Raw genomic sequence first — 18915 nt, forward strand, 5'->3', positions numbered from 1 at the left:
AGCCCAGATAGTAAATAAATTGTACAATAGCCCTGATACGAAAATCTTTTCACTGCTTTCTGTATATTTCTAGTTGTGTCAATTTTACAGCCATATTACTAATGATAGGTGTGAGCAACCCCCCCCCTCCCTGCTCTCTCCATATTCTTGATCTGGAACCGATTCTGGTGTTGTGGTTCAGTTCCTCAAAGTATCAGCCAGCACATCATGTTATCAGAAGGCTACAGTCATGGCTTCATGTTAAGAGTGATTTGGCTGAATGCTATTCTACTGTTACAACCAGAAATAGGTGGGACTTATACTGAAATACCACCCTAATGGCAGAAAGCGAAGAGGATCTAAAGATCCTGTTGAGGGTGAAAGAGGAGAGTGCAAAAGCTGGTTTGAAACTCAACATTAAAAAAAAATTGATAATGGCATCTGGCCCCATCACTTCCTGGCACATAGAAGGGGGAGAAATGGAAGCAGTGACAGATTTTACTTTCTTGGGCTCCAAGATCACTGCAGACGGTGACTGTAGCCATGAAATTAAAAGACGCTTGCTCCTTGGGAGGAAAGCTATGGCAATCCTAGACAGCATAGTAAGAAGCAGAGACATCACCTTGCCAACAAAGGTCCGTCTAATCAAAGCTATGGTTTTCCCAGTAGTAATGTATGGTTGTGAGAGCTGGACTATAAGGAAGGCTGAGCGCCGAAGAATTGATGCTTTCGAACTGTGGTGCTGGAGAAGACTCTTACGAGTGCCCTGGACTGCAAGGAGGTCAAATCAGTCCATCCTAAAGGAAATCAACCCTGAGTGCTCATTGGAAGGACAGATACTGAAGCTGAAGCTCCAATATTTTGGCCGCCTAATGTGAAGAGAAAACTCTCTGGAAAAGACCCTGATGCTGGGAAAGACTGAAGGCAAAAGGAGAAGGGGACGGCAGAGGATGAGATGGCTAGATAGCATCACCGATGCAATGAATATGAACTTGAGCACACTCCAGGAGAGAGCGCAGGACAGGAAGGCCTGGCGTGCTATGGTCAATGGGGTCACAAAGAGTCAGACACGAACTGAACGACTGAACAACAACAAAATACTGAGAAAATGACTGAATGGAGTGATCTGAAACTTGGCAGTATAGGAGAGATCGGGCTTGAGGAAGGTCAGCACCATGTTTGAGATAGAACGTCCAAGAAATATTTGTAGGAGTTTAAAATTGGACAAGTTTACACCAGCAGGTCAACGGGTGTGTGTGTGTTTTCCCCAGAGACTTGCATGGTGTTTATTTTGTTGCCAAATTCATCCATTTGTACAGCAGCCTTTGGAAAAGAGTTTGTAGGTAATTGAGTATGCACTGTGTCCCCGGAAGAATTATGAGTTATCTGTAAATTTGTTTAAAAGATAAAAAAAAACTATTTCTCACCCTGTTTTTGGCTATGGAATGCATAAGTGTTGCAGGACAGGATTGGGAATCAAATCCCCCACAGCAGAACTTTATCAAGAGCTGCAGAATACTAGGCATGAGTTGAATAATATCCTTTGCCAGCGGAGATGGGTCAAAGAAGACGCAGACAACAAGCTTGGGTTGAAAATTGGGCCACATTTATTGAAATATTTGCAAAGGGGTAACTAGGACGGGCATCTAACTGTGTCAGCGGCTAGCTGACACTTCTTGGGCGAAAACACACCCAGCCTGAGGGGTGGCGGTGATCCCGCCATCCCTCCGGACTGCCCCTTCTGGGGGAGGTAGACCTTCCGGTGTCACCCCCAACCCAGTGCCGCACAACACCTGGGTGAGTGAGTAGGGTTGGTCTCCCAGGCAACCCTTATCCCCCCGCCGAGCCGCACAACCTGTTCGGGGGGCCTCAGGCGTCACCTGTCACCATAAGGTGCTTCTGCATGCACACCATCCCTACTCCCTTTCCTGTTTTGCCCGTCCTAGCCGCCACAGGAGTTACAAGCCTATTGCTTGTGAAACTCCCCCCACCTGCGCAGAAGAACTTCCCGCAGGCCCCTTTGCAGATCGGCCAAAAATAAGTCATTGCCTATGTCTGACAGGTGGACGCCGTCCTGCCTGTAAAGCTCCCTCCTAGTCCAATGGATTCCTTGGTGGTTGATGCAACCGTCACATGATCTGATAACCCATGTGCCAGTTCTCTGTTCACCTTGTGCCGGGCCCATTCCATGGCCGCATTGCTCTGCGCCCTCCACATGATTCTCGGGAGCATTGTGGACCATAATATGGTCACCCCCGGCCAGCGATGTGACCGATCGGATCGTCCGCAGATCGGCCAATGCCTGCTCAATCAAGCCCTTTCCAGGCTTGTAGCCCAGGTCGTTCCCTCCTAGGTGCAACACCAGGACCTGTGGAGGGAAACTGACCAAACCTCGTTGAAAGAGTGTGGGGAGAAGACCGTCCCATCACATACCCTGTCGGCCGAGCCATTGTATCACCACCTGTTGGGGAAACTGCAGTTGGGGAAACTCTCACCCCGCGATGCTCAGTGAAAGCCCGCAAGGCCCTGACAGGGCATAACTGGTCGGCCTGGGCCTGGTTAAGGGTCCCTAATGCTCCCTTGCCTGACTGATCGGTTTTTGAATGTCGAATATGGAGGTGAATCAGGCTAGAATGGATCAGGATATCGGAATACCTCAAGGCCCTCCTGGTGGTGTCGGATTTGGATGACCAGACCAGTTCTGAAATCCTTAGGGCCCCAAAAAAGGCTGTTAAGGCTGCAGCGTGAAAGAGGGAGGCTTCGTATGGAGAAGAGCAAATGGAGGGCCACAATGCCTGAAGCCCTATAAGAATAACTGGCGACAAAGGATGTCTGGAGTCTGGCGGGGCGGGAGACATCCATGCCCAGCCTTGCACAGCCCTCCTAATTCAGAAATCTGAGGTGGAGTCCTCCACCCCTCGCACTTTGGCCCAGAAGGCCAAAGAGGCGAGCTTCCCCGAAATGGTCCTAGCAGACAGTCCCTTGTTATGCAGATGTACACAGAATTGTAACAAGTGGTCCACAGGTAAGGGCCACACATCCTGCAACTGAAGTCCACACCTGAAGGTGCTAAACTCCCTACCTGCTCTCTCGTAGGCAGCTCTAGTGCTGGGGGCTATAGAATTCAGGATAGTATGTTCGACTTGAGAGCGCCAATCTCCCACAGTTCGTCTGGCATGGGGTCTGGCAGCGGACATGCCCACGGAGCCAACGCATGGAACTGGTCGAGCTGGTTTCATGAAAAAGCATTGGCTACAGGGTTCCCCAGACCCGGCAAGTGGCGGGCGTGGAACCATATGTTGTGGCATAGGCATTGGAGGGTAAATGCTCTAACTAACTCCATGACCCTTTGGTTTCTGGAGGATAATGTATTAATGATGTGCACTACAGCCAAAGTGTCTCACCAAAAAAGAGCGACAGTGTTGGCCATCAAGTCTGCCCAAATATGTGCAGCCACATAATGTCAGGGTGGACACTGAGCCCATAGATTCCCAGAGTAGTTCTGATGCTGAGGAAGAGCAGTCGCTCCTTCAGGAGAGGAGCGCGCTCCTTTTTCCCAGGACCAACAGCTGACGGAGATTCCTCCCACCCACATTCCTAGTTTAGAAAGCAGTCCAGGGAGTGACTCAGCACAGATAGCAGACTGGGTGGTGCGGTGCAGACGAAGACAGTGGCGCCAAAGGGTTCGCGCTCAAAGAACGGTTGCGCCCAGAGGATCCAAGGGAAAAGGGGAGGGATTCTCCCTAGTCCTTATATTCAGGGGTCTGCCAGTAATTGCCTTTCAAACGGGGACCAACTGTTCCAACTTAGGGCACAGGGATGCTGCTGCTCAGATCTAGTTGCTACCTGTAGAGTTATTAAGTTGTAAGAGAAGAATAAAGCTTTGAAAAGAATCCCTTTGTCTGTGTCTGGACTTGGCTACTGGATTAGACTGAGAGAGCCCTCCAAGGAGCCCTTGACAGCTTGGTCCCCGTTCCTCTTTTTTTTCTCTCTCTCTCCTCTCTCCCTCTTTTCTCCTACTGCCTTATGGAGAGTGCCGGGAATCCAACGGTGCAAGCTCTGGCGCAAGAGAATCAGATGCTCTGTGATCAGATGGCTCAACTGACGGCTGCCATGCAGAATCTACAGGCAACGTTTCAACCCCCCCCACCTCCGATTCCCCCACGCCGCAAGTGCCCGGTGGCGTTGCCAGAGACGTTTTCTGGTGAGAAAGAACTTTTTCAGATTTTCAGGGCCCAATCAGAGCTGTACATGTGCCTTCGACCTGAGGATTTCCAGACGGAACAGGTTCGTGTGGTTTTTGTCATTAGCCTGCTGTCAGGCATGGCAGCTAAATGGGCTTCGGGACTTCTTCTCGCTAGATCATGGCTAGATCTGCAAAGTCAGCCGTGATAGCGTTGCCCTTATTTTCGCCGTAGTCTACGTAAAGATTTACGTAGACTACAGCGACCAAATAAGTAACGCGAATGGTGGCTCCCTATGGGGGCTGCCATTTGCGTACGGGCTTTTTTTTTTTTAAAGTCACCCGTGATAGGCTACGTGACAATTGACGTAGCCTATCGCGGCTGACTTTGCAGATCTAGCCATGATAGGCTACGTTAATCGTCACGTAGCCTATCACGGGGGCGTTTTTTTTTTTAACTTCTTAGTTCGTGGCTGGGCGAGGCGAGGTGCCTCCCCCCCGGCCTGAATTTCAGCCGGGTGATGCGGGAAGCCTCCCCCCCCAGCCTGAACTGTGTGGGGGGAGCAGCGAAGCACCTCCCCCCCACCGCAAAAAGCTTCGAGGACAGGTAAGGGACTTTCGTGCACCCTTAGCTACGCGACTTCCTTTCGCTTGCTGATGCAGGATTTACAGTGGAATGATGCCACACTACTGGCTCAGTTTTTGGAGGGTTTGAACAACGAGATTTTGGATGAGTTGGCGCGCACGCCCAGCCCACCTACTTTGGAGGAGCTCATCCACACCTGCCTTCAGATAGATAGTCGACTGGAGGGGTGCTGGCAAACCCGGTGGGGAGCCAGGGGCCGGTATTTCCCTCCTCCAATTCCCCCATGCTTCCTGCCTCCTCCCCCACCCCCCGCTCCTACGCTGGGGGCAGAGGAGACCCCGATACAGCTGGGAGCTACTGGAGCCTCACTGCCGCCAGAGGAGTTTAAGCGCCGCCGTGCTGAGTGCCGATGTTTTCGATGTGGAAAGCTGGGGCATTTCACCAAGACCTGCTGAGGGACATCCACTGCTCCGCTGCCTCCCCCTCCTCCTCCTCTCCTTCCCCCTCCTCCTTGTCCCCAGGTCTGACTAGGCTGCCCCCCAGGCTTGTTGGCGGCCTCAGTTGTGGGGGTCAGTTCCCCACTGGGTGGGTGCTTTCCCCAGCCCCCCCCACCCTCCCATCTGCTGTTGCATGTTCACCTCCGCTCCTCTCAGTGGGGGGGGTGGAGGCCCTGGCTTTAGTGGACTCGGGGGCGACGACCAGTTTCATGGATGAGTCCTTTGCCCTTTTACACAAGATTCCTACCCTGCCCCTTCCTGCCCCCATTGGCAGTGGAGACCATTGATGGGCGTCCTCTCTCTTTGGGCGCGGTGACCCAGATTACAGTTCTGCTCGCTATGCGCACCCAGTCCCACGTTGATCAGATTCAGTTTCACTTAGCCAAGGTTCCCTTATGCCCAATCGTGCTGGGGATTTATTGGCTCTCTAAGCACAACCCTCAGATTTCTTGGGGACTTCAGCAAGTGGAGTTTGCGTCTCCCTACTGCCGGCAGCATTGCCTCCCGGGGGAGACGCCAGTCCCAGCCCAGGCCTTAACCCTTTCCTCTCCCTCCTCATCTGCTTCTGGCAGTCCTTCAGCGATTGTCATCCTCCCAGAGAAGTATGCAGCTTTCCGGGATGTGTTTGACAAGAAAGAGGCTGACCGGCTTCCCCCCCACTGCCCTTTTGACTGTGCCATTAACCTCATTCCGGGGGTGACCATCCCCACTGGCCAGCTGTATCCGATGTCGGAGCTGGAACTTCGAGCTCTGCGGGAGTTTTTGGACACAAACCTCAAACGCGGTTTCATTTGCCCCTCCTCCTCCCCCGCCTGCGCCCCTACCTTCTTTGTGGCCAAAAGATCTGGAGAACTCAGGCCGGTGCATGATTTCAGAAACCTAAATTCCATCTCCATCCCTGACAAGTACCCCCTACCCCTCATACCAGAGATGCTGGAGCACCTGGGGTGAGCCAAGATTTTCACAAAGTTGGACCTGCGTAACGCATATAATCTCATTCGCATCCGGGAGGGGGATGAGTGGAAGACCTGTTTCGGGACCCGGTATGGAGTGTATGAATACCTAGTAATGCCTTTTGGGTTAGCCTGCGCCCCTCCCACTTTTTCGCATTTTATGAATGCCATCTTCAGGGACTATTTGGACACTTTCCTCATTGTGTATCTCGATGAATTACTTATATTTTCTGAGGACTCCTAGGCCCATCAACACCATGTCTCTGCCATACTCCAGCGCCTTCACGAGAACTATCTTTATGCCAAGCTGGAGAAATGAGCGTTTGACCTAACCTCTTTGGACTTTCTTGGCTACATTATTTCGCCTGACGGTATCAGGATGGATCCTGCAAAGGTCCAGGCTGTCCTCTCCTGGCAGGCTCTGTCCACCAAGAAGGACTTGCAACATTTTCTGGGGTTTGCTAATTTTTACAGAAAGTTCCTGCCCAGTTTTGCTCGGCTCACTTCTCCTCTCACGGACCTCTTTAAGGGCAAGAAATCTCCTTTTCATTGGACAGCATCAGCCCAACAGGCTTTCGATGAACTTAAGAGGCTTTTCAGTTCTGAGCCGATCCTGTTACATCCCTACCCGACGAAGCCTTTTGTAGTGCAAACTGATGCCTCTGACTTCGCGGTGGGGGCGGTGCTCTTTCAGCCTCATCGGGAGGGCGGCGGGCTGCAACCCTTCGCCTACCACTCCAGGAAACTGACCATGTCTGAGAGGAATTATACCATCTGGGAGAAGGAACTGTTGGCCATCAAGTCCGCTTTGGAGACCTGGCGTCATCTCCTGGAGGGGGCACAACACCCAGTCGAAGTTAGAACCGACCACTGCAACCTCGAACATCTTCAGACAGCCCGTGCCTTAAACCAGTGGCAGATTAGGTGGTCGCTTTTTTTTTCTCGGTTCCACCTTAAGATTTGCCATGTGAAGGCCTCAGACAACCTACAAGCGGATGCTCTTTCTCGTAAGCCTGAACTCCAGCCAGGGAGTGAGGAGACACCCCCCCCCTCTGATTTTTCCCCCTCAGGGCCTGGCGGCAGCTGCAGTGCCTCATTCTTGGGACAGGCCTGATGAGCGATCCTGGGATCCCGCGAAAAATGTGCATGCTCCGTTGCTGCTGAGGCGCTTCCACCAGCTGTACCCCTACAAGCCCGGGGCCCCAGGGGAGGAGCAGGAGGGAGGGCCTTGTGGGATCGGGGATGATGTCAAGGTGGACACTGAGCCCATAGATTCCCAGAGTAGTTCTGATGCTGAGGAAGAGCAGTTGCTCCTTGGGGAGAGGAGCGCACTCCTTTTCCCCAGGACCAACAGCTGATGGAGATTCCTCCCACCCACATTCCTAGTTTAGAAAGCAGTCCAGGGAGTGACTCAGCGCAGATAGCAGACTGGGTGGCGCAGCGCAGATGCAGAGAGCGGCACCAAAGGGTCCGCGCTCAAAGAACGGTTGCGCCCAGAGGATCCAAGGGAAAAAGGGAGGGATTCTCCCTAGTCCTTATATTCAGGGGTCTGCCAGTAATTGCCTTTCAAACGGGGACCAACTCTTCCAACTTAGGGCATAGGGATGCTGCTGTTCAGATCTAGTTGCTACCTGTAGAGTTATGAAGTTGTAAGAGAAGAATAAAGCTTTGAAAAGAATCCCTTTGTCTGTGTCTGGACTTGGCTACTGGATTAGACTGAGAGAGCCCTCCAAGGAGCCCTTGACACTTAAATGGGGAAGAATTCCAGGAAGGTGAGGTCCCGACTGATACTGTTGGCAGCTCAGCTCTCCGGACACTGGCCCAGGCACCACTGGTCTCGCCAAATTAGCCCAAAACCAAAGGTGCCAGCCGCGTGCAAATGGATCTGCATGTTGGCTCGTAGAAGTAACTCGCGCCTCCAAAAGGAGATGCCATTAAAGTCCCTCAGGAATTTAAGCCATACCTGTAGGTCTATGCGCATAGCAGAGGTGACTCTGGTGCGATGATGCGTGAGTTGAAGACCCCACATTGCCCAGCAGAGCCGTCGCAGGAATGCGCGGCCGGGGGCCACCACCCTACAAGCGAATTTCAAATGGCCAACGACCTGTTGGAGGGCTCTAAGGGAGACTTTATGAAGGTGCAAGATGGATTGGAGCTTATTCTTAAGTACCAGCAATTTATCGTGAGGGAGACAAGAACACTGTGTGAGGGTATCGAGCTCGATCCCTAAGAATGTCAAAGTAACAGCTGGGCCCTCTGTCTTCTCATGTGCCAAAGGGACACCTAAATCTGAGGAAAGGGATATGAACGCCTTAATCAGGTCAGAGCATTGACTGCCGTCCCCGGGTCCAGCAAATAGGAAGTCATCCAAATAGTGGACCACATCGCCGCAGCCCGTCTTATCCCGTATGGCCCATTCCAGAAAGGTATTAAACGTTTCAAACATGGCGCAAGAGATGGAGCATCCCATTGGGAGGGCGCGGTCGATGTGAAATTTGTCCTGGAAGGAGAATCCCAGCAAATCAAAATCCAGAGGATTGATAGGCAAAATGCAAAAAGCGGATTTGATATCACACTTGCCCATCAATGTCCCGCGGCCCAGGGCTCTTATCATGTCTACCACAGTGTCAAAGGATGTATAACGCACGGAACATAGGGAATCTGGGATTTCATCGTTAACCGGCTAGCCCTTGGGGAAAGAGAGGTCATGAATTAACCTGAACTCAGCGGGCAATTTCTTGGGGATAATTCCCAAAGGGGAAATCCGCAGGTTGGGTAGCGGGGGCGAGGAAAAGGGGCCGATGACCCGACCTGACTGAACTTCTTTGTTAATTTTATCTTGCACCAAGCGCCGCATGCTAAGAACAGACCAGTGTTTACCAGTCAAATACAGCTTGTGCAGACCCTTAAAGGGGATCCTGAAACCCAGTGTGAAGCCGCGTTCCAAGTAGATCACTGCCCGACAATTTGAGTAACGCCTTAGAAGTTGAAGGAGCGGAAGAATCTTAACTGGGCTGGGGCCCTTTGGGAGGGGGAGGATGCCCACTGCCCTGTTTTCTGCCACCACGGCCATCCCTTGGGGACCTCTCCAATCTCTGGCTCTCGGGCAGGAGGAGCAGGAGTGTTGACCGCCACAAAGGGAGCACTCGTGCTGGAAGCGGCATGGGTTTCGGGAGCAGGAACCTTTGGAGCTGAACTCCCAGCACAGCCAGCGGTGTTGGACCCCTGGACCCGCAATAGGCCTAGCGGATATTGCAGGTGACAGCTTGGCCAGGATGTGGCCACTGTCAGACCTGTCGCCAAAGCCTGGCCTAGAAGGAGTCATGAATTGGAGCCAAAGGCCCTGGTCCTTCAGATCCCAGCGCATGGAGGGGTCAATGGCGGCCCTCCTTCGAAAGGCCTCATCGTAGGCCAGCCATGCGCTCCCTTCATATTCGGTGTAAGTCCTGTATATTATTTCAAGGTACTTGGTGAGAACCCAAGCCCTCTCAGGGAATCTCTGTTGGAGGATGCCAGCGTAAATTAAAAAACCTGGCAACCAGTTCGCCCAGGTGTGAGGCACCTTGTGGGCTTTGCTCCGCTCAGGATCTCGGTCACAGGTCCTATCTTTATCGCTGGGTTTGGGCTCGCGAAAGAGCAGGGCAAAGACATCAGTAAATTCACCCCACAAAATATTTCTCTGGTGGCAATGGTTAAGTGAAAACCAATAGGGGAGGAAGTAGCACCTGTGGACATAGATCCTCGACTCAGGTTGGTGCATGGGTCAACCAAGGACAACTGTGGGGCTAGGAGAGGAGGAGATAGGGAAGCCAGGGGGTCCCGAACTGAACCGGCGGGCCCCTGCCAAACACTGGCGGAGGCGACATTAAGCGGATGAGGCTGAAGCAGTGGCAGGGCCGACGTGGTGGCATCTCCTGCTGGTAGCAGTAAGGGGAATGAGGCGCCAGGCCCCAATGAACTGGGTGGGCTGGCCACTGGAGCAATTGAACTAGGAGTTGAGGCTGAAGCAACCGTCTGGGGAGTACTAACCGGGGAGGCTGAAGTAACTGAAGGAAGTGGGAGAGGGGGGACTGGGCCGCCCTGAAGGGTAAACCACGGCAACCAACCCCATGGGATGATTTGCCCCATGCCCGGCCAGGCGAATTGAGGTGACAAAGCAGTCTCACCTGTATCAATCGTGGGCATGCTCTGATCCCTAGCTGGAAAAACCGACGTTGCTGTTTGTGCGCCCAGGGAAGATGAGGCCACAGAAGTAAGGAGGTCCACTGAAGGCGGTACGCCTTCTGGAAGAGCCGAGGAAGAGGAGGTGGATGCCTCAATAGTGTCCAGGCAAGCTGAAATAGAAAGGAGCAACGAGCGTTGGGTCTGTTGCCGCGTTCGCTTAGCCTGGACTGCTGAGGGCTTTTTGGGCCTGGCTGGGGGAGGAAGAGGGATCCCCGAGGAACGCTCAGCAGCTTCCAGACGAGAAAGAATTGATGTCAGTACTGAGTCCGAGTCCTCATCAGACTCAGAATCAGGCCTTGGCGGCAGTCTTTTGGGGAGGGGGGGTGGAGGCCGGCGGAAGGTGAGCCAGGAGGAGGCCAGCGGCCTAATAGACAGGCCGGCCGGCAGGCGGGCTGAGAGCTGGCCAGCGGGCCGGTGGGCCGGCAGACAAACGGGTGGGCGAGCGAGCGAGTGAGTGAGCGAGAAGGTGGGGGAGCGAGCAAGCGGGCGGGCAGGCGAACGGGCTGGCGAATGAGCGAGGGGACGGGTGATCGATGGGACCAGTGGCCGAGGGGGTGGGCGAGGTGAGTGGGGGGGTGAACAAATGGCCGAGCGAGCAGGCAGGTGGGCGCGTGCTGCTCCACCCAGACCCCCGGGAAGAAGGAGTAAAGCGCCTCACCCAGGCGCGCACACCAGGAGCCGCAGCCGGCGCTCACTCAGGCAGTAAAGGCCGGCTGCGGAGAGGAGAGGTCTCGTGCTCGAGTGCTGCCGCCGGGCCACCGGCCAACCCGGGGCCACGGCAGGCGCTCGAGGAGAAGAGCCAGCAAGGAGGGAGGAAGGAGGGGGGGCCGACACGATATCACCCAGCAACGTTGGCTCTCCCAATGGCCAGCAGGTGCCGTCCCAGAGGGAGCGGCGCCGGAGCGCACGAGACCCGCCGTGAGTGTCGGCAACTCGATAGCCGCGCATGAAGAGAAGTTTGGCGCGCAGAAGCACGCTGAGTCCAGGTGGCTGGAATGACGACAAAGCCGGTTACTAATAGGCAAGAATCCCGCGTTGAATCCAGGCGAGTCTTAAGCTCTCAATAGCTGCGTCACACCAAAGATCTGAGATAGGGAGGGGGGTCGAGTTTAAGACAACTCGGCTTGCTCCTCCATGACTGGTGGTGCGACTGGGGTGCACCAATCAGAGGCCCATGCGTCTTGTCACGCCACCCGCCTGCAATGCCCCCCCCCCATCAGCCAGACAAGCTGGTGCTGGGTAGGGCATTTCACAGCAGGCGGAATTTGCCCTGACCTGTCTTGGACGTAAATATTGCGAAAATAGTGAGGGGGTGAGGAATGGGGTACGTGTGTGTACGTGTGTGTGTGTGTGTGTGTGTGTGCACTTTCCCCAGAGACTTACATGGTGTTTAGTTTGTTGCCAAATTCATTCATTTCTACAGCAGCCTTTTGAAAGATTTTTTAGGAATGGGAGAAGGTATAGTATGCTCTGTGCCCCAGGAAGAAATATGACATCTGTAAATTTGGTGAAAAAAAATAAAAATGCAATTTATCACCCTGTTTTAGGCTCTGGAATTCATAAGTGTTGCAGGAGGGGAAGAGGAAGGGAATTATGTATGTTGACCAGGTTTCTGGATAGGAGCGGTACAGAATGTTGTGTGGTTACCATGGAGGCAACTGTTTTGGTATGTGTTCTTCTAACTGAGGGGGTGGGTAATCATAAAGGACCTTGGTTGAGGACTGCATCGGTCTGAGGATATTACACTTATTCAATCAAGTGATACATCTACCATGGGACAATCACTGCCCTATGTCACTGCCTTGAAGAGTATTTGTGGAAAACCATCTAGGAAAATGTGGCAGAAGGGGGAGAAGCCTCCCACAGGCTGATGTGTTATGTCCTAGGACAACTGTAAACCAACAGGCATATCAAAGCATTACATGAGGGTATTGTGTGCTGGACCGCAACTAGGGATGGTGGAGAATTCCGCCATGGACTCCAATAAGGCCGAATTCCCTGGAATTCCAGGGTACGTGGCAGAACGATCCCACTAAGCTCTGCCTCCCATTGGATCATAGTGGAGCCGAATCCTCCTCGCCTGCGGCTCCATTCTGCAAGCGATACTGCCGCCATTGCCATCCGTATCGCTGCTGATGAGAAACAGGAAGTGATCCATTCCTGTTTCTTCTTTTGATTGGCTATGGGTCTGTATTTTCATAGCTATTTACATAGCCTATAACGTTTTTTCATATTGACTACGGCCGGATTGAGTGGGGCTGCAAATGGCGTCCGGGTGGGATGGCGGAGAATTCCGCCATGGACTCCAGTGAGGCCAGATTCTAAAGAATCCTGGAATTCCTCCAGGACGGACCTACCTGGCAGTGGATGTGACGGAGGCAGTGGCTCCGGCGGCGGATGAAGAAGTGGCGGCGGTGGTTCCGGCCACTGCCGGGCTGCTGCAACCGCAAATGACAGCCGTCGTAGTGGCCGCCATTTGTGTCCCTACGCCAGCCCGTGATAGGCTACATATATATTTACATAGCCTATCACGGCTAAAGCAAGGACGCACATGGTGTCCCCTAAGTCATTTGCGTCCCTGCTTTAGCCGTGATAGGATATGTAAATACTTACGTAGCCTATCACGGGCTAGCGTAGGGATGCAAATGGCGTCCCCTAAGCAGGACACCATTTGCGTCTATAGCAGCCTGGCAGCGGAATAAACAGGATTCTGGGGGAGGGGGATGGATTGCCTCCCCCCCATCGAGGATTCCGGGGGGAGGAACTGAGCGCCTCGCCCCACCTGTGGACCCCAGAGGAGCCAGGTAAGCAGGTTTTCATACAACACTATGTCCGGGATGCCATTTGCAGTTGTAACGGCCTTAGTTTAAGGTGAATGCACCCATAAATAGGGATGGCAGAGAATTCCACCACGGATCTCAGTGAGGCCTAATGTCCATGCATTCGGCCCCCCGAACTCCGTGGCGGAACGTCCTACCTCCCCGTCCCCCCGAGGATCCCCCTGGGACAAGACTTACCTGGGGCAGATCTTCCGGGCGGTGGCGGCTATGGCGGCGGCTTCAGCAGCGGCGGCTGCGGTGGTTGGTCTTCTGACTGGCTGCTGCCACCGCCATTTCCAGTCTTGTTAAAAAAAAAAAAAAGACGTGATAGGCTATGTAAAGATTTACGTAGCCTATCATGGCTAGGTTAAAAAAAACAAAACCATGATGTGATAGGCTACATAAATCTTTACGTAACCTATCATGGCAGGGTGGGTTTAAAAAAAACAAAATCGCGTACGCAAATGGCAGCGGCTATGGCCGCTACCATTCACGTTCCTTATTTTTGGCTGTCTTAGTCTACGTAAATATTTACATAGACTATGATGACGAAAATAAAGGGGAATGCAAATAGCATAGCAGGTGCTATTTGCGTTCCTTTCTGATTCACCGTTTTAGCCTATGTAAAGATTTACGTAGGCTAAAACGGTGAACCATAAAGGGACGCAAATAGCGCCCGCTATGCTATTTGCGTTCCCCTTTATTTTTGCCGTCATAGTCTACGTAAATATTTACGTAGATTCAGACGGCCAAAAATAAGGAACGCAAATGACGGTGGCCTTAGCCACCGCCATTTGCATACGCAGGTTTGTTTTTTTCCCAGATCCCTCTGCGCCCGGAAATCCGGCTGCGGACGGCTCTCGGCTGGGCTGGGCCTGGCCGGCTGCTCCGTGGAGCACAGCGGGCCATCTAGGATTCCGGGGGAGAGGATCACCTCCCCCTCACCATCAACATAATCCGTGAAAAGTAAGTCACTTTCATAAATCTCTCCCCGTAAATAGGGGTGGACGAAAGTCACTTACCTGTCCTTGAAGGACGTTCGTGGTGGGGAGGAGGCGCTTCGCTGGTCCCCCCGCGAAGTTCCGGCCGGGGGGGGGAGGCTTCCCGCCTCGGCCCGGCCGAAATTCAGGCTGGGGAGGAGGCTTCCCGCCTCGCCCGGCTGCGAACGCGAAAGTTAAAAAAAAAAAAAAAGCCCCCTGATAGGCTACGTGACGATTCACGTAGCCTATCACGGCTAGATCTGCAAAGTCAGCCATGATAGGCTACGTCAATCGTCACGTAGCCTATCACGGGTGACTTAAAAAAAAAAAAAAGCACGTACGGTAATGGCGGCCCCCATAGGGAGCCGCCATTCGCGTTCCTTATTTAGTCGCTGTAGTCTACGTAAATGTTTACGTAGACTACGGCGAACATAAGGGCAACGCAAATAGCATTGCCCTTATTTTCGCCGTAGTCTACGTAAATCTTTACGTAGACTACAGCGACCAAATAAGGAACGGGAATGGCGGCTCCCTATGGAGGCCGCCATTATCCGTACACACTTTTTTTTTAAAGTCACCCGTGATAGGCTACGTGACGATTGACGTAGCCTATCACGGCTGACTTTGCAAATCTAGCTGTGATAGGCTACGTGAATCGTCACGTAGCCTATCAGGGGGCGTTTTTTTGTTTTTTCTTTCATTGCAATGGCGGCGGCATCAGCCGGTCCAAAGACCGGTTGCCGCTCCCGCCCCGCTCGAACACCCGCCGAACCGCCGGCCGGACCCGCCGCCGGGAGGGACATTCGGCGAAGGTAAGTCCCGTCCCGGGGGGGGGTGCGGGGGGTGGGGGGGGTGCGGAGGATTTCTCCCCGAAACTTGTTCGGGGGGCCGAACACGTTGGCGCTCGGCCCCCCGAAGTTTCGGGGAGAAATTCTCTGCCAACCCTACCCGTAAATGGCTGCATTTACCTTAAACTAAAGCTTTTACAGCCGCAAATGGCATCCTGGACACCATTTGCGGCCATAGTCAATCCAGTCCACCAGCGATACTGCAGTGACCACCATTTTTGTCCGCAGGTTCCAGACGCCTGTGAGTGCACCCTGCCGGCGGCTCCGCAGAGTTGCCGTGGAGCAGAGCCAGCAGGGTTAGGATTTTGGGGGGAGGTGCAGAGCACCTCCCCCCCCACAACGAATCACCTCTGCGAAAAGGTAAGTGACTTTCATACATCCCTAACTATATGCTAGGGATGTACGAAAGTCACTTACCTTTTCGCAGCTTGGCTTCGTGGTGGGGGGGAGGCGCTTGGCTTCTCCCCCCGAAGTTCAGGCCGGGAGGGGAGGCTTCCCGCCTCACCCAACCGAAATTCAGGCCGGGGAGAAGCGCCCCGTCTCCCCGGCCGCGAAAAAAAGTGTAAAAAAACCCAAACATCATAGGCTACATTAATCCTTACGTAGCCAATCACAGGGTGGGGTTTTTTTTGTTACACTTTGTAATGGCGGTGGCAGCAGCCGGTCAGAAGACTGGCTGCCGCCCCCGCCCCCGACGAAAGGCCACCGAACCGCCGCCGGGACCCACCACCGGGAGGGACATTCGCACGAGGTAAGTCCCATCCCGGGGGGGGCGGAGAATTTCACCACCGATTTTGGGGGGCCGAATGCGTTGTTGCTCGGCCCCCTGAAGATTCGGGGAGAAATTCTCCGCCATCCCTACTATATGCCAATAGTTATATATTGATTTTTTGATAGAGAAGGACAAATTAGAATGCTCCAGAGAGACTGTAATCTTATCATTAGATCCCCTGTCAGGTAGGGATGGACGAAAATCCCTTACCTGGTCCTGCAGGTTGCTTTATGGTGGGGGGGGGAGGCGCTTCAGTTCTCCCCCCGAAATTCTTGGCGGGGGGGAGGCGCCCCATCCCTCGCCGCCAAAATTCTGGCTGGGGGGGAGCGCCCCGTCTCCCCAGCCGCGAAATAAAAAAGTAATGGGGGGAAAATAACACGTGATAGGCTATGTAATGATTTATGTAGCCTATCATGGCTAGATTTTCAAAGTCAGCCGTGATAGGCTACGTAAATCATTACGTAGCCTATCAAGGGTGACTTTGAAAAAAAAAAAAAAGCCCATACGCAAATGGCGGCGCCCATGGGTGCTGCCATTTGTGTAAGCGCTTTTTTTTTTCAAAGTCACCCATGATAGGCTATGTAAAGATTTACGTAGCCTATCACAGCTGACTTCGAAAATCTAGCCATCATAGGCTATGTAAATCATTACGTAGCCTATCACGTTTTTTTATTTCATTTCATTTTACTGGGAAATGGCGGCGGCGGCGGCAGCCAGTCGGAAGACTGGCCGCCGCCCCCGCCCCTGCCGAAACGCTGCCGAAATGCCACTGGGACATGCCACCGAGAGGGACATTCGCACGAGGTAAGTCCCATCCCGGGGGGGGGCGGGGAGGCGGAGAATTTCCCCACCAATTCCAGAGGGCCGAATGCGTTGGTATTCGGCCTCCTGGAGATTCGTGGAGAAATTCTCCGCCATCCCTACTATCTACCAATTGTTGCCTCAATAGTATTTTTTATTCACATACTCTTGATATTGTGAGGAGTTCCTCTTGAGATGTAAATATTGTCCATATGGTAAATTCCTACGCAGATGCACAGGGTGGAAAGATTCAAAATGCAAAAGGGAATTTCTGTCAGTCGGTTTTCTGAAGCCTCTAATGTATAGATGATGTTGTCTGCAGTATACTTCTGTATCTAAAAATGAAACACTCCATGCATCTAAATGAGAAGAACATTTTATAGTAGGATGTATGGTATTGATCCAGGTCAAAAACTGATGTAAAGTGTCTTATCGGCTTTGACAACTGTGGCCCTTTTTTGTATTTTGATAACATTGACCACGGCGTAGAGTGTTTTCACTGCTACTGGAATCAGTGATTGCAGAAGGTGGTGCTGGGGGGATTATTACTCTATGGTGTGGGAGTTATATTCTGGGATTCCAGAGGGCTCTATGTTTATTCCCTGACTTCAGGGGCACGGAACCTCTGTCACAACCTCAGGGCTGAATTACATTCAGAGAAGATCTCAGGGAGCCATGTTTGATTGGTGGGTAGGACCAAAAGCCAAGGAGCAAAGGCAAAACACATACAAATGATCAGCATGTATTATATTAAACCTCCTACTACCACTAATTAAACCTTAGGAGACATATTTCGTCCTTTCAGAATGAGGAGAGATCTGCAAAAAAGCTGGGAAACCACCAGGTTTGAGCAAAGCAAACAGAGTTATAGACAGACATTTTAAAAGTCTTTATATGTATTGCTGCTGTCTTGTAGCACTTTAATTTTTATCCCGTCCCTTGGCACCCCCAGAGAGCAGGATATGACCCCCAGGCCTGAGGTTCTATGTCCCTGGTGTTATCTGTAACTGCCTTGAAAACAATCCAGTGGTTACTCAAAGCCAACATGGATTTCTCAAGAACAAATCCTGCCAGTCTAAGCTGATCTCATTGTTTGATCTGGTCACCTCCCTTGTGGACTGTGGGAATGTGGTGAATGTAATATACCTCAGCTTCAGCAAACCTTTCCACAGAGTGCCCCATGATATTCTGATAAGCAAACTAGCTAAAAGTGGGATAGATGAAACAACTCTCAGGTGGTTCCACAGTTGGCTACAGGATCAGATTCAAAGTGTGCTTCTCAACGGGATTTTTTCCAACTGGGGAGAGGTAACAAGCGGGTTACTGCAGGGCTGTCCAGGGCCCAGTGCTCTTCAACATTTGTATTAATGACTTGGATGAGGAGGTGCAGGGAATGCTTGTCAAATGTGCAGATGACACAAAATTGGGCGGGATAGCTAATACTTTGGAAGACAGAAAGAGACAGAAAGTGACCTTGATAGGCTGGAGTGCTGGGCAGAAAACAGCAGAATGAGATTTCATAGAGATAAATGCTGATTTCTGCACCTAGGAAAAAGAAACCAAATGCCCAGTTACAAGATGGGGGATACTTGGCTCAACAATACTACACACGAGAAGGATCGTGGAATTGTTGTAGATCACAAGGTGAATATCAGCCAACAATATGATGTGGCTGCAAAAAGACAAGTGCTAATTGGGGCTGCATGAATAGAAGTTTAGCTTCCAAACTTGTGAAGTACTAGTTCCCCGCTACTCAGCACTGCTTAGGCCACATCTGGAGTACTGTGTCCAGTTCTGGGCACCACACTTGAAGAAGGATGCAGACAAACTGGAGAGTGTTCAGAGGAAGGAAACGAAGATGGCCAGGGGACTGGAAACAAAGCCCTCTGAGGCCAGCCTGAAAAAACTTGGCATGTTTAGCCTTGAGAAGAGAAGACTGAGGGGAGATATGATAGCACTCTTCAAGTACTTAAAAGTCTGTCACAGAGAGGAAGGCCAGGATCTCTTCTCAATCATCCCAGAATGCAGGACATGGAATAATGGGTTTAAGTTACAGGAAGCCAGATTCAGACTGAATGTCAGGAAAAACCACCTGACTTTTAGAGCAATATGACAATGGAACCAATTCCCTAGGGAGGTGGTGGACTCTCTCACACTGGAGGCATTCAAGATGAGGCTGGACAGCCATCTGTCAGGGATGCTCTGACTTGGATTCCTGCATTGCTCAGGGGGTTGGACTCGATGGACTTATACGACCCTTCTGATCCTACTGT

The 18915-nt window shown here is 52.3% G+C and overlaps 1 protein-coding gene across 1 annotated transcript in view; it reads left to right on the top strand.

Moving 5' to 3' along the window:
* Nucleotides 1–11417: 11417 nt before the first annotated feature.
* The window catches only part of LOC146341345 (vomeronasal type-2 receptor 26-like), a 40181-nt gene continuing 32683 nt past the window's right edge, over nt 11418–18915 (top strand). Inside the window, exon 1 of the mRNA XM_084807384.1 lies at nt 11418–11467. Coding sequence (XP_084663510.1) covers nt 11418–11467 — 50 coding nt within the window. The remainder of the gene's footprint in view (nt 11468–18915) is intronic.

Source organism: Heloderma suspectum, chromosome 6 (assembly GCF_057233095.1).
Source record: "Heloderma suspectum isolate Gila_16-S chromosome 6, 16-S_ref, whole genome shotgun sequence".
Taxonomy (NCBI): Eukaryota; Metazoa; Chordata; class Lepidosauria; order Squamata; family Helodermatidae; genus Heloderma; species Heloderma suspectum.